Below are 15,509 nucleotides of genomic sequence, written 5' to 3'. Positions count from 1 at the left end.
ACTGCATGATTTTATTTTCTTCATAAAAAAACAAAAAATGGAGCTTAGAACTGGATCACTTGTCCCTTTCTCTTCTTGTCGCCTTCCAGTTCAAAATACTTGCATCTCTTAATAGCCAGCATTTTCTTAGATCTGCAGTTGGGCTCAACACACTCAAGCCTCAGCACTATTTTCTTTGTAGTTTTAGCTTTTTTCTGGAAAATAGGCTAGGTCTGCCCACCATAGCCACTCTGCTTCCTGCCATAACACTGTTTTCCCTGGGCATACAGAGAATCCTTGCCCTTCTTGTACTGGGTCACTTTGTGAGGCTGGTGCTTGCTGCACTTTTTACAGAAAGTCCAGCAGGTTTTAGGAACATTAACCATGATTACGGGAGGGCTATCTGCACCAAAAAAAAGAGGTCTAGGATTTCTTTATTGATTTTTTGTTTGGATGACCTATCTATTGGTGATGGGAGGTATTAAAGTCTCCCACTACCACTGTGTTGGAGTTTATATATGTTTTTAGTGCGTTGATGTTGGGTGCATATAGGTTGATAATTGTTATTTCCTTTTGGTGTATTTCCCCTTTTATTAGTATGGAATGTCCTTCTTTGTCTTGTTTGATCAGTGTAGGTTTGAAGTCTACTTTGTCCGAGATAAGTATTGCTACTCCTGCTTGTTTTCAGGGACCATTGGCTTGGTAAATCTTCTTCCAGCCTTTCACCCTGAGTCTCTGCTTATTTCTATCGATGAGATGGTTCTTCTGTAAGCAACAAATTGTTAGATCTTCCTTTTTAATCCAGTTTGTTCCTTTAATGGGGGAATTAAGTCCATTAACATTGAGTGTTAGTATGGATAGGTATGTGGTGATTCCTGTCATTTAATTGTCTCAGTTGTTTAAGGGTGTGATTGTGTGTAGATACATTGATGTTACTCTCTACTCTCTTGCCTTTTCTTCTCCTGTGATTTGGTACTGCCTGTCCTTTCATGGTTATGTTGGTTTCACTTTCTGTTTGTAGAATCCTTTGAAGAATCTTTTGTAGAGGTGGTCATATATTGTTTTAGTTTCTGCTTATCATTGAAGACTTTTATTGCTCCATCTACTTTGAATGTTAGTTTTGCTGGGTAGAGTATCCTGGGGTTGAAGTTATTTTCATTCAGTGCCAGGAAGACCTCACCCCATGCTCTTTGTGCTTTTAATGTTTCCGTTGAGAAATCTGCTGTGATTTTGATGGGTTTAACTTTGTAAGTTACTTGTTTTTTCTCTCTTAGAGCCTTCAATATTCTTTCGCTATACTCTGTGCTTGTTGTTTTAATGGTAATATGATGTGGGGTAGTTCTATTTTGACCAAGTCTGTTTGTTGTCCTGGAGGCTTCCTGTACCTGAATGGGCATAGTTTTCTCTAGATTTGGGAAATTTTCTGTTATTATTTTGTTGAATATATTACAAATTCCTTTTGTTTGCACCTCTTCTCCTTCTTCAATGCCCATGATTCTCAGGTTTGGTCTTTTGATGGAGTCATTGAATTCTTACATGTTCCTTTCACAGATCTTGACTTGTCTAACTAGTAGTTCTTCAGTTTTTCCTTTATTTACCATTTCATCTTCATGTTCTGAGATTCTGTCTTTTGCTTGTTCTAGTCTGCTAGATTGGCCTTCCATTTTGTTTTGCATTTCTGTTTCATTCTTTTTTCTGAGGTTTTCCATATCCTGGGTCACTTCCTCTTTAATATTGTCTATTTTCTTCCTGAGTTCATTTATCTCTCTATTTATGGTGTTCTTTGTTTCACTTTGTTGTTTATACAGTGCTTCTATAGTTTATTTGTTCTTGTGCTTTCTCAAATTCTCTATTTTTGTTGTCTTGGTATTTCTTGAGTGTCTCCTGTACATTTTGGTTGACCATATCCAGTATCATCTCTATAAAGTTGTCATTGATTGCTTGCAGTATTTCTTTTTTCAGAGTGTTCTTGTGGGCTTTGTTGGGTTCTTTGTCGTAGTTTATCTTTGTTTTGTTGGAGTCTGGATCTGGGCTTCTGTTTTCTTCATTTCCCTCTTGTTCCTGTACTAATTTATTATTGGGGGGAAAATGGTTTCCATCTTTTTTCCATCCTTTCGTCATTCTACTTGCTGCTGTTACTGTTCTTGTACTGTGTGCAATTTAGTATTTTCTAGCTAGTAATAGTAAAAATGATGGTATCTAGAGTGGAAGGGTAAGAGGAGAAAGAAAGCAAAGAAGGTAAAGAAAAAAGAAAGGAGAAGGAAAGATGTTGCTTATTTGCTTACCTGTTGGTCTGCCAAGCAGGTTAGGAGCTGTTGCCTGGCAGCACGGGAGCCCTTCTGGTTTCTCCATATACTGTAGCATGGGGAAGTTATGTGCAGGCTGGGGTTGTGGAAGTGTCAGAGTTTTGCCTCTTCTTGGTGGTTTTTTCCTGTCTGGTGTGTCTCCAGCATCTCAGGAAAATTTTTACTTTAAGGAACACATGCTATCTTCTTCCTCCCTCTAGTTGCCATCTTGGAAAATCCCTATGGTTTCTAATATTTTTTTGGTGGAGTTTTTAGGATCATTTAGGTATAGAATCAAATCATTTGCAAATAGGGATAGTTTGACCTCTTCCTTCTCTATTTGAATCCCTTTTATTTCTTGCTTTTGTCTTATTGCTCTGGCTAGGAATTCCAGAACTATACTGAATTAAAAGCGGGGAAAGTGGACATCCTGTCTCGTTTCTGATTTTAGCAAGAATGGTTTTAGTTGTTATCCGTTTAGTATAATGTTGGTTCTAGGTTTGTCATATATAGCCTTTATTATGTTGAGGAACATTTCTTCTATTCCTAGTTTCTTTAATGCTTTTATCATGAAAGGGTACTGAATTTTGTCAAAGCCTTTTTCTGCATCTATTGAAATTATCATTTGATTTTTGTCTTTGCTTCTGTTTATATGCTGTATTACATTTATAGATTTGCATATGTTGAACCATCCTTGCATTCCTGGAATGAAACTTGGTTGTGTTGTATAATCTTTTTGATGTGTTGAATTCAGCTTGCCAGTATTGTATTGAGAATTTTGTGTATATATTCATTTAAGGTATTGGTCTGTAATTCTCTTTCTTGTTGTACCTTTGTTGGGTTTTGGAATGAGTATAATTCTGGCTTCATAGAATGAGTTTGTAGTGTTCCTTTTCTATTTCCTGGAACTGTTTAAGGAGTATTGGCATTAGTTCTTCTTTAAAGATATGGTAGCTGTGGATCCATCAGGTCCTGGGCTTTTCTTTGTTGGGAGACTCTATTACTGCTTCAATCTCATTGTTTGTTATAAATCTATTTAGGCAGTTGATATCTTCTTGGTTCAGTTTTGGTTGGTTTAATCATCTAGAAATTTATCCATTTCTTCTAGATTTTCCAGTTTTCTTGAATATAAGTTTTCAAAGTATTTCCTAATGATCTTCTGGATTTCATTAGTATTTGTGGTTATGTTCCCTTTTTAATTTTTTATTTTATTAATTTGTGTCTTTTCCTTCCTCCATCTAGTCAGGTTGCCTACAGTTTTATCAATCTTTTTAATCTTTTAGAAGAACTAACTTTATTTTCATTGATTCTTTGCAGAGTTTTTTTTTTTTTTGGTCTTAATGTCATTGATATTGGCCCTGATCCTTATTATTCTGTTTTGTTTGGTAGTCTTGGGTTTGTTTTGTTTTTGTTTTTCTAGAAGTTTAAGGTGTATCATTAAGTTGTTTATTTGAGATGTCTCTGTTTTTTAAATATAGGCACTCATAGCTATAAACTTTCCCCTTAGCATGGCTTTTGCTGTGTCCCATGGGTTCTAGTAGGTTGTATTTTCATTTTTATTAGGTTCTAGGAACTTTTTAATTTCTTCCCTTATTTCTTTGATGAAAGACATTTAGCAATGTCTTGTTTAGTCTCCATGTGTTCAAATATTTTCTGTAGTTTCTTTTGTTGAGTTCTAATTTTATTTCATTGTGTTAATATGATACAGGGGATTATTTCACTTTTCATAAATTCATTAAGACTAGCTTTGCAACTTAAAATATGATTTATTTTAGAGAAAGTTCCATGAGCTACTGACAAGAATGTGTATTGCATACCACTCTTGGGGATATACCCAAAAGACTGTGACACAGGTTACTCCAGAGGCACCTGCACACCCATGTTTATTGCAGCACTATTCCCAGTAGCCAAATTATGGAAAAAGCCAAGATACCCCTCTACTGATGAATGGATCCAGAAAATGTGGTATCTATACACAATGGAATTTTATGCAGCCATGAAGAAGAACGAAATGTTATCATTCGCTGGTAAATGGATGGAATTGGAGAACATCATTCTGAGTGAGGTTAGCTTGGCCCAAAAGACCAAAAATCATATGTTCTCCCTCATATGCGGACACTAGATCAAGGGCAAACACAACAAGGGGATTGGACTTTGATCACATGATAAAAGCGAGAGCACACAAGGGAGATATGAGGATAGGTAAGACACCTAAAAAATTAGCGAGCATTTGTTGCCCTCAACGCAGAGAAACTAAAGCAGATACCTTAAAAGCAACTGAGGCCAATAGGAGAAGGGGACCAGCAACTAGAGAAAAGGTTAGATCAAGAAGAATTAACCTAGAAGGTAACACACACGCACAGGAAATTAATGTGAGTCAACTCCCTGTATAGCTATCCTTATCTCAACTAGCAAAAACCCTTGTTCCTTCTATTATTGCTTTTACTGTCTCTTCAACAAAATTAGAGATAAGGGCAAAATAGTTTCTGCTGGGTATCAAGGGGGTGGGGGGGAGAGGGAGGGGGCAGAGTAGGTGGTAAGGGAGAGGCTGGGGGCAGGGGGGAGAAATGACCCAAGCATTGTATGTACATATGAATAAAAAAAAAGAATGTGTATTGCATGGTAGTTGAATGAAATACTCTGTAGATGTCTATTATGTCCCCTTGGTCTAAAGTGTCTGTTAATTCTGATGTTTCTTTGTTGATTTTTTTGTCAGTGGGGTATTGAGGTTTCCCAATATCACTGTGTTGGGTCTATGTGTTCATTTAAGGTCATTAGTGGGGTTTTTTTTTTAATGTAGTTGGGTGCACTGATTTTTTGGTGAATTTATGTTAAGAATTATTATTTCCTCTTGATGAATTGTTCCTTTTATTAATATGGAGTGACTTTCATTGTCTCTTCTGACCGATTTTGGTCTGAAGTCTACTTTGTCAGATAAAAGTATAGCTACTCCTGGCTGTTTTGGGGGGTCTATTTGCTTAAGAAGTCTTTTTCTACCCTGTCACTGTAAGCCAGTGTTTGTTTTTCTCAGTGAGATGTGTTTCCTGTTAGCAACAAATGGTTGAGTCTTATTTTTTTTAAATCCAATTTGCTATTCTATGTCTTTTTATTGTGCTTTTGAGACCATCAACATTCTGTGTTAGTATTGAAAGGTGTGTAGTATTTCCAATTATTTTTATACCCCTGATGTTAACTTTTCCCCTGTTCCTTGTTTGCTACAGTGTTTGGTCAAAGGGGCTTATTTTCTTGCATTTTTGTAGCTGACTCTAATTTATTCTTCTGTGTGTAGGAGTCCAAGTATTTTCTGCAGTACTGGTTTGATCATGAATTCCTTTAGTTTTTGTTTGTTGTGGAAATTTTTCACTTCTCCTTCAATTAAAAAGGATAATTTTGCTGGATAGACTAGTATAGGTTGGCAGATGTCTTTCAGGACCTGGAATATATCTTTTCATGACCTTCTTGCATTTAGAGTTTGTGTTGAGAAGTTTGCTGTTATTCTAATGGGTTTACCTTTATAAGTGATCTGTTTTTTCTCTTTGCAACTTTCAGTGTTCTGTATATTGAACATTTTTGATTATGATATGCTATGTCTGGGGGTGTTTCTTTTCTGGTCCTGCCAGTTTGGTATTCTGTAAGCCTCCTGAGCTTGGATGTGACTTCCTTTCTCAGGGCTGGGGAAGCTTTCAGCTATTATGTTATTGAATAAGTTATCTATGCCTTCAGTTAGTATTTCTTTTCCTTCTTCTATACCCATGATTTGTAGATTTGGTCTTTTCATTCGTATTTTCTTAGCATTTTTTCATGGTCTTTGACTGTTGGATCTAATTCCTCTACTTCATCTTCTGTTCCTGATACTCTGTTTTCATCTCTCTCCACTCATTAACAGCTTTCAATTAAGGTTTTTATTTGGGGTATTGAGCTGTTTGTTTCAAATTGGTTATTTTCCAGGATTTCTATGTCTTTATTGATTTCCTCTTTCATATCCTGCATGGTCTTTCTTAATTTCATTCATCTGTTTGTTTGAATTCTCTTTGAGTTCTTTTAGTTGTTTATTCATACCCTCTTTGAACTCAGTCACTAGCATATGTATCTCCTCTTTTGCTCATTGATCATTCTTTCTACTATTTTTTTGGAATTCAGTATTTGATATCTCTTCCTCTTCACTATTGTTTAGATCCTTAGAGTGCATTGCAGTTGGTTTTTGAGGGAGAGTTGTTCCCTTGTTGCTTCATGTTTCTGCATTGAGATTTGTGTATCTGGGGTCATTTTTGGTGAGAGGTTCTAATCTCCTGTACCCATTTAGTGGGGGTTTTATGAAAGATTGTACAAGACTTGATGGTTGAAGTCTGTTTTTTTTTCTCTAGATGGGAGTGGGAGGGTAGTAGCTCAATAGTAAACTCATCAGCTTCTTATTCTCAAGATGCTGGATTCTACTCCCTGTTCCACATAGGACGAGGAGGCTTAGTTAATAAATCTATCACAGTTGTTAAGGTGCAGCCTCAAAATTACAGTAATCCCTAGTAAGGATCAGTTACTGTTACTGTTCCAGTTTCTTTATTTGTCTGTTGGAGCAAAGATGAATCTTCGTGGTCTTGGAAGACTAAAGTAAGGGTTGTGGTGGGAGGGAGACAGGGGGATAGCATTAGTAGATAATATGAGGTTGAAAGTTTATGTAGCAGAAAGGGGTGGTGGTTGAGCTAATAGAAGGGGCTAATTAAGAAGCAGACTGGGATAGGTAGAAAAGATCGAGTAGATAATAAAATAGAGAACAATGGAAAAAATTGTAGAGACAGAGCAACAAATATAAATACCACAGAGCTGAAAAAAATCTGGGAATCTATTTATTGAAAGTATTGACAGTGAAGAAGGCTTGTGGGTGGGTAGACAGAGAGAAGGGAAACTGAGAGCTAGGTTGTTGTTTTAGTGGTTGACAGAAAGTGCAAATTGGAGAGGGTGATAGAAAAGGTAAGGAGAAGAAATGGTTTAGGGTTGCAAATTTAAAGGTGGGTTATGGTGCTTTCGTGATGACTACAGTGAGGGGAAAGAGAGGAAGGAGGACTAAAGAGAAAGCTGGGAAGCAAGAATGCAAAATTGTTATTGGAGTGTACAGAAAAACTACAAACAGTAAAAAGCTACATCACAAATTTAGCAGCAACAAACACAGATATTACATAAGAATTGCAGATTTTCTATTGCTTTTCTGAGAAGTTGAACACCCCCACAAGTGTTTCAATCCACTAGATGGCAGGCTAATTGGATACCTGCCTCTGGAATGGTGCCTGATGCTGGGGAGAGGGAAGTATTTGGAGGTCTAAGTAGAATCTCTGGAGTTTGTACTTTTGTCAACCTGCCAGCCTCACCCCATCCACACTTGTAATTTGCTCCTCTCAAGCCCCCCAGGATTTACAGACTGTAGTTATACATAAATGCAGGAGTTTGTCCAGATGTCCTCACTGGTTGGAGGTCCCTGGTGGGGTTAGAAGTACAGCACATGGTTGGTAGTGCTGTCCCTACTACCACTGCTATGGCTGTGCATTCAGCAACTTTTTAGGCTTCCCTGTGCCACCCTGAACCTCTGTGGGCTGCTGCCAGGTCATAGTAAGTTTTCCCTGGTGGATACCTGTTCTGTGCTGGCTTTCACTGTCCTGTTGATGGGCATGTGGACTCCAGGGAGGGTCTTTGTTCAAAGACACACCATGTGGTGCACTCCACTTCTACTCACCGGATCCCAGCAGCTTTCCTTAGCAGATCGTATGCTGCCTTTCTTGTGGGCACTGATCTTCTCCACAAGGTTCTTGCTTGAAGTTGCTGGCACTTGGTTCCAGGCATGGGGAGTGCATATCTACAAATAGTTTCTTCACATATTCTATTGCTTCACTATTTTTTGGGTTCCAGCAGAGTTCTGATTCTCACTGTCTATGGGACCTGGCACATGTCTTCCAGGGCCCTCATTTTCTACCTTCCTTTAGGTTTGTGAGAGCTCTGGGGTTTGGGGCTGTCAGTAATCTGCCATCTTGCTTCCATGATTGATTTGTAAGAATTCTTTATGACTTTTGCCTTCACATCCTTCGTTGATTTTATAGCTTGCAACTTTCACATTCTGTTAAATAATTTTTTCCTTCTGTTCTTTTTTCTTAACATATATAAGCATCTACTACACATATTTATTGGTATATAGGGAATAAATATATGCTATGTTTAGTGAATATTCTCCTCATATTTTGTTCTTTTCTTAGATTGAAATTCATATAGTATAATATCTACCCATTTTAAATGTTCAGTACAGATTCACAAGAATGTATAAACATCCCCATTACCTAATTCGAGAACATTTTCATCACTCCAGAAAGACTCCCCATAACCATAGCAGCCACTCCTCATTGCCTTCTTCCTCCCACTGCATGGCAAGGACTCACCTTTTTTCCTGTTGTGGACATTTTGTATGAATGGAATGATATAAGATGTGGTTACTTATGTCTGGTTTCTTTTATTTAGGGTAATGCTTTCAAGGTTTACCTGTATTATAGCATGTATCTGTACTTCATTCCTTTTAATGGCTTAGTTATCTCATTCTTTGAGTATGGATATATCAAAAATTACTTACCTAATTTCCTGAATGATATTTAAGTGGATTCCAATTTTTCACTGTAATGAATACTTTTATGTCCTTTTCTGATTGTGCCACTGATGTAACTCTTGGCACTTGTTTACTCTTAATGAACAGGGAACCAGGTTCCACTTATGCTCATGATTTCTTTATATTGTATCCTTTTAATAATTGTGGTGTTAGATAGTGAAATTACCATCACATCCTATTTTGGTGTTAGACAAAGAGTACAGGGCCTCTAAGAGAAGTAGAGAGACTCAGGAAGATTTATATTTTATCCAGCTTCAAATTCCATCACTTGGAGGTGTATATTAACTTCTTAGACCTTGGAGTCCTATTTGTAAAAGTGTTATTGTCTCATCTGCCTCACTGGAAGACTAGATTGTTGTGAGGACTGGATAGAGTGATTTTAATGAAGGTGATTATTGTATGGTAGGCTTCAATGTCACGGTCATTGTCACTACAGAGCTTAGGTAAGAACTGAGGCCTGGGGTAAAAGCTCTTTGGAATATCATTTTTCCTGCTCTGACAATCTTCCTTTGCATAGTCCACTCTCAATTAGGTATAAACTTGGAGGAAAAGGATGATAGAGGCCTTGGTTGTTGTCTCCAGCTAACATCCACTGCTGCTGTTACCATGATAGCAGTGCTGTAAGGCCCAATGAGAAGACACAGAGTAATTCTTGTTTTCTTATCATAGTCTGTACCAGCCATGTATATAGGCATTCTAGCAGCTATAGTTGTTTAGATTATATTTCTGCTTTGACTTCTTTATGAGGTAGTTTCTGTAAAATATGACTATAACTTTGGAATGAAGTCCCATAAAACTCTCTCAGCACAGCAGCACATCTGTGCCTTCATCCATTGAGTAGTATGGTTCATGGCCACAGTGACAGTCAAATGGGTAATGGAAATAAGCTTACAACTATATATACTGCCGGAGCCAATGCTATTTCTCAGGAACAAAACAAAACACTCTCCCAAAACAAAATAATCAAAAAACTTAGCCATGTTGTATAGTATCTGATTCGTGTTTTCTGTTTCATCCCAGGAATCCTCAATTTGGCATCTGGAGTGGTAGATTTACTTCAGTTCTATTTCCCAGAATCTTTTGATCGCCTTCCAAGGGATTCTGGCCTTTTTGATGGTCCCAAACCAACTGTCCTGGAGTCTTGTAGTGTAAGCGATTTGGCAATTTTACTACGAGGGAACAAAAGGAAAACTCAACCTATTGAATTTGGTGCTCACCAGGTAAGTTTCTTAGGGTTTCAAGTTTTGAAAATAGGACAGTTTGCAGTTGAAAAAGGGTTTGAAAGACTGAATTATTTTGCAAGGTAGAATTCATTAACCCTGTCCTAGAATGGGTAAGTGACACAGATAAGAAAGTGACTCATAGTTCTAATATTTCCCTGGTCTTGGCTGACCAAGTCTATGTTGGCCATTTCTCTTTAAAGACATTACCTACCTCTCACTGAAACAGATGGTGCATTGCCAGGTTTTTCTTTGCAGTATTTAATGTTGTTTTATTGTATTTTACTTCAGGTAATCCTTGTTGCCAATGAAATGGCAAAGGAGAAAATTCCAGAAGAGCTGGGGTTAGCACTCGTGTTAACAGTTTATGAAGCAAAAGGACTGGAATTTGATGATGTACTCCTTTACAATTTTTTTACTGATTCTGAGGTATGTGACCCTGAATTCTTTCATATAGTCCAAGAGCTGAATATCTGTTCTGGGTAAGAGAATTTGGTTGGTAAGAGTTTGTCACACGTACCCATTAGTGTTCTGGAGCATAGTCTGTTTAGTGTGCAGGTTGTGTGTTTAGATGCGGGTTTTGACAATGGCTGTGGGCTGATTCACAGTATGTTATGAGCTGGTTTTTCCTGTGTCTTCCCTGGCCCTCTTGTATTCATCTTTTGAATGCTTAGTTTTCATTAGCTATTGTTATCCTTGACTCTCAGGAGTGCCTAAGTTGAAGGAAGGTCTAAGGAGAGACTTACAAATGAAGGCAAGGTCCACTTTATAAGAACGAAACTGGACAATGTGAGTTCATAGAAATACAACTCCTAGAGACAGTGAATCTTGATTCCCGCCTGCTGGATCAGGTAAAGTAGGGGATGAGAACAGCAATCCTGCCTGGGAGTTCTCTTCTGGAATGGCTTTACTACCACTGCTTATAACCCATTGATACCATGGCAGCCAGAGTCCCCAGACTGACCCCCAGTAACCTCTGTGTCAGCCATTGCTTTGACATGGCTCCTGAATCCTTGTAATCGTTTCCTTCCCAAACTTAGTTCGTTGTTGGTAGAGCCACCAACTCAAGACCATTGTACTGGGATTTTAGCTTCTGGTTTCTTTTTATTACTATTTTTTGGTGGGGCCTCAGGCTGGCTACTGATTGTGTTGTGGAGTCTTCTTTGGGGATTTAGCTGACTGTGTCCTGGTCTCTTTTTCAGACTTCCCATTACATGTGGTGCATGCCTGAAGTGGTTGTTTTACCTGTCAAGAGCACTCTTGGCTTTGACACCTTAAAATCTGCCCTAGAGCTGACCCTTTAAGTAGAATCCTTACTTTTTTTCTTGACTATTTTTAATGTCATATTTTCATTAATAATACCTATGGCTAATACTGGTTGGGCACTTTACAATTTTGAATGCATTGTTTTACTTCACCCTCTGAGGCTATTGTATTTTTATTACCCTAATTTTATAGATAAAGCAGAAGGCCATTGAGGTTAAATAAATTGTCCATGGTCATAATCATTTTGACATGGGAAACTGTAGAGAGCGTCTCTCTTGCTCCCTGTTTGTGTTCTGGGCAGACAGAGCCTTGCAGCATCTGTCACATGGGCCTGGGGTGTGTATGGACATAGGTGAGACAAGGTCCTTATTGCCTCAGATTGTGACTTTTCTCTCTGGAGAATTTATTTTGCCTATTCAATGACATGGTTGTCATATGGTCTTCTGAGATGTGGAAGGAATCAAGGAGTGGCCGCAACAATCCTTTTTCTTGTAGGATGTTGCCTTGTCTTTGGGGAGGGGCAGTTATTCTCTGATTCACCCCTTTCTACACTCCTTTCTTTCATGTTCATGTGTGAATGGGATAGTAGGGACTTTGAAAGCTCCAAGTTTTATGGTGGTCTTGCTGCTGGAATCTAAACCTTTTATTTCACAATTATTGTTCCCACGAGAAAAAGCTGGAAGACTTTTTTGTGCTGCTCCTTTTGTTGCAACGAGTGCTGCAGGCTGGTATCTTTGCTACAAATACACATTCTGAAAGTCTCTATCTTGAAAATAAAATGTTTGTGCTTCATGGAAAAGGTCAATTACATGGTGTTTGAGCAGCTTCTGCTTCTTCTCTCCTTGTAGTTTTAAAATGCATTTAAGGCTATAAACTAAGCCTTAACAAATACAAAAAATTGAAATAATTTCCTGTATCCCTTTTAAGGCAGGCCAGTCCAGTCTGTACCTTACGGTGCCTGCCAGGAGTCTTCTCAAACTCCGAGCAATAGCGTCTTTTGCTGTTGTCCTTAGTGAACAATTGAGCCTGCTAAATAGCTTCATAAAGAGGATAATATAAATATGTCCTGAAAGCTTTTTTTCTAAACCTATCAAATTCTGTATTTAATTAGACCACAACAGAATAAAACTAGAAATCAATAATGAGAAACTACAGAATATATTCAAACACATGGAATGTTACCAGAACTTTAGTGCTAGTATAAAACTTGATCATTGCATCCAGCAAGAGAAGAATTCAGGGAAGACTCCAAAGCATAGTAAAAGTGATAGCAAAATTAATTTGTAAATGCGCTTTCAATAGACTAAAAGTAGGTTATCTCTGGAGTGAGAACGACAATATCAGCATTTAGAGCTGAAATATTTATTGAGGAATTCTCAGAGTCCAGTTATCTGATCATTAAGATGGACTCCTGGGCCTGGGACTTTATCTTATTAAATTAAAGAGATTGCCTGTGTGAAATTCTCAGCCCTTGATCTGTTCTTTGTGAAAATCTCAGTCCTTGGTCTATCTGATGCCTACAGTGTACCTTTTGGGCCTGAGTCTTTGTCTTACTAAGTTAAAGAGATGACCTATGTGAAATTTCAAGCCCCCAGCCTAGCTGATATATAAGGTATGACCGAGTAAAGAAAGGATTAAGCTTTAAGTGAATGGCAGACTTCAAAGCATCCCATGATATCCCCACATTGATGGACTACTTTGATCTTAACAGGAACTGGAAAACTGTGGAGTTGGGAAATTTGATTGTAATGATTTTTTTCCTCTTGCGGCCACCTCTTGTTCTATCTGCTACCTATCTGGAAACTGAGTAATTTACTTTTGAATGATCAAAAGTAAATTCTAACAGACTGAAAAATTTAGAAGAAATGGATAAATTTCTAGATGCATATGACCTATCAAAATTCAGCAAACAGGCTGGAGGATCATAAACAGATCTATAACAAGCAATGAAATTGAAGAAATAATAAAGAGTCTCCAAAGAAGAGCACAGGACCAGATGGATTCACTGCTGAATTCTAGTAGGCCTTTAAGGAAGAACTAACACCAATGATTTTCAAACTGTTCTGTGAAATAAAAAGGGAAGGAACACTACCAAAAAGCTGTTAATGGTGCTGATGCAGTCTGTGATCAGAAGACTTCCAAATTCTTTGTGTCCTATGGAAAGAATTCATCTCAGGACACATAGGTGTAAATGGAGTTTATTAAAAGGTAGGAAAGAGAAATACAAAGGGGAGCAGGGTGGAGTGCAGATGTAGTTTGCCTATAGAGAGAGTGAGCTTCTCTTTTTTAGGTACTTTAAAAACTTATGCTAATCTATGGGAAGGGAGGAACCAGGTGATTCCCATCCAATAATCATTGAGTGGGGAGGGGCATGGGTGGTTCCCAGCTATGTGAGGGTAGTCTGGGCTGTCTCTGGGCAACCTACATATGAGTCCCAAACTTTCCCTACTTCTAGACTGCCTCAAATTGTCTCTGAGAGACAATATTCCAAAAATTTTCTGTTTGGGAGATTGGGGAAGGGTGTGTGTGTGTGGTCCATCTTCAGTATCTGCTTCGAACTGACAAGGAGCAGCAGACTCTACCTACAAGGGGAAATTGTCTCTTCTACTTCTTTCTCTTGGGGCCCATTTGGACACAAGGTGTCTGAATTATTGTCTAGCATAGTCAAGGTTTCTCAGGAGATCTGGGTTGCACATGGAGATCTTGTTTGTTTGTAGAGATCAATAGCCCTGTTACCTCATGATTTGGGTCCTAAAGGCTTTTATCCTGGAAGAGATAAATGTGGTTTAAAAGGCATGACCTGAATATGAACATTGATAGGAGCATCAGGAGGGGCTTTGCCAGGTATAGCAGGAAGGATAAACAATCTAATTTTTTATTTTGAAAAGTGACAGTCTTATGGTAACTTTGCTTATAGGTGTTCATACCTGTACTTATTTTTAACTCTTAGATGGCCCTCTATTTGGATTGCCATTGTAGTAGGCAGTTAAGACTAATTGTTTGGGGGTAGTATCTACATTAGAGGCCAATTAGAGGTTAAACATCAATGAGTCAGTTCTGTACAGAAAGAAGACTCATAGCATCCCTAAGCAGAAGTTAGATACCATTGAAAGTTATATTGCCTTTTTTAAAACAGAAGGCCTTGGCCAAAGACATGAGTTTGCCTTTTTCCAGAAGCCTAGAAGCCTTAAATATTAGAGCACACGCATAAGAGCCCTTTTTAAAATCTCTCAGCTTTGGTTACTTTTAGAGGCATGGCATAGTTGACTCTATCTGGGTCTGGAGAAGTGCCCTCATTTGTGTAGTCCTTTTGAACTGTCTTGGGTGGCTGAACACTACTTGTTCCTGTAAGAAGTTGAGGGATGCTGACTGCTCAGGGGTTGCATCCTCTTAAACTATTCCTCTGAACAGTTTTCTCTGAAGATACTGCCAATTTGGCAGTTTTGTCCACTGGAGCAGGAGTGGCTTCTCTCAGAAAGTTCAGAAAGTCAGATTTTTTCCCATGGAGGAGGGGAAGTAATACATCGAACAGATCAGAAGTCAGTGCCAATGTGACCTTTTTGGCTAAATTAAGCAACAGAGATTTATTAAAAAATGGCTCTTAGGCTGGGCTCAGTTAAATCTAATCGTCTTTGCCATAGGGGATGTTCTGACAGCTCTAAATTGCTACAAAGTGTTAGCAGACAACAGTTCAGTTTTTATAAGGAAAACACAAAACGACCCCAATACTTAAGAATGTCTGTCCTGTTTGACAGATAAGCACTAGACAGAGTCATTTTCCAGTTAGAGAACCATCTTATGGGCTTGTCTGTAAATGTTTTAGAAGGATTAGAACTATAATGACAAAACTTAAAGTAGCCATGGTTAATCACAGTTTAAACCTTGAATTTTGGTTAGGTAAAGTAACAAGTTAGTGGTTGTCAGTACTGTCAATACAGTACTGACAAAACCTCTAAATTTTCCAATGGTTAGGGGAAAGCAATTTCAGTAATTTTAAATAGCCCCTGTTTTAATGTTCAATTATATATTATATATATACACACACAATGTATATATGTTATATGTATGTATACATACATATATAAAACACATATATATTAAGAATTGTATATATAATATAAG

At 38.0% G+C, this 15,509-nt stretch overlaps 1 protein-coding gene and 1 pseudogene across 5 annotated transcripts in view; one reads left to right on the top strand and one right to left on the bottom strand.

Annotated features, from left to right (window-relative positions):
* Trank1 (tetratricopeptide repeat and ankyrin repeat containing 1) overlaps nucleotides 1–15,509 on the top strand; it is a 167,990-nt gene that overhangs the window by 107,037 nt on the left and 45,444 nt on the right. For all 5 annotated transcript variants that reach the window (XM_074074158.1, XM_074074157.1, XM_074074156.1 and 2 more), the window contains 2 exons: nucleotides 9,922–10,121; nucleotides 10,413–10,550. In XM_074074158.1, the coding sequence (XP_073930259.1) occupies nucleotides 9,922–10,121; nucleotides 10,413–10,550 (338 nt within the window). The remainder of the gene's footprint in view (nucleotides 1–9,921; nucleotides 10,122–10,412; nucleotides 10,551–15,509) is intronic.
* LOC109679019 (large ribosomal subunit protein eL42-like) lies at nucleotides 11–390 on the bottom strand (annotated as a pseudogene).

This window comes from Castor canadensis, chromosome 5, assembly GCF_047511655.1.
Source record: "Castor canadensis chromosome 5, mCasCan1.hap1v2, whole genome shotgun sequence".
Lineage (NCBI taxonomy): Eukaryota > Metazoa > Chordata > Mammalia > Rodentia > Castoridae > Castor > Castor canadensis.
This window is presented reverse-complemented; position numbering and strand designations above follow the sequence as displayed.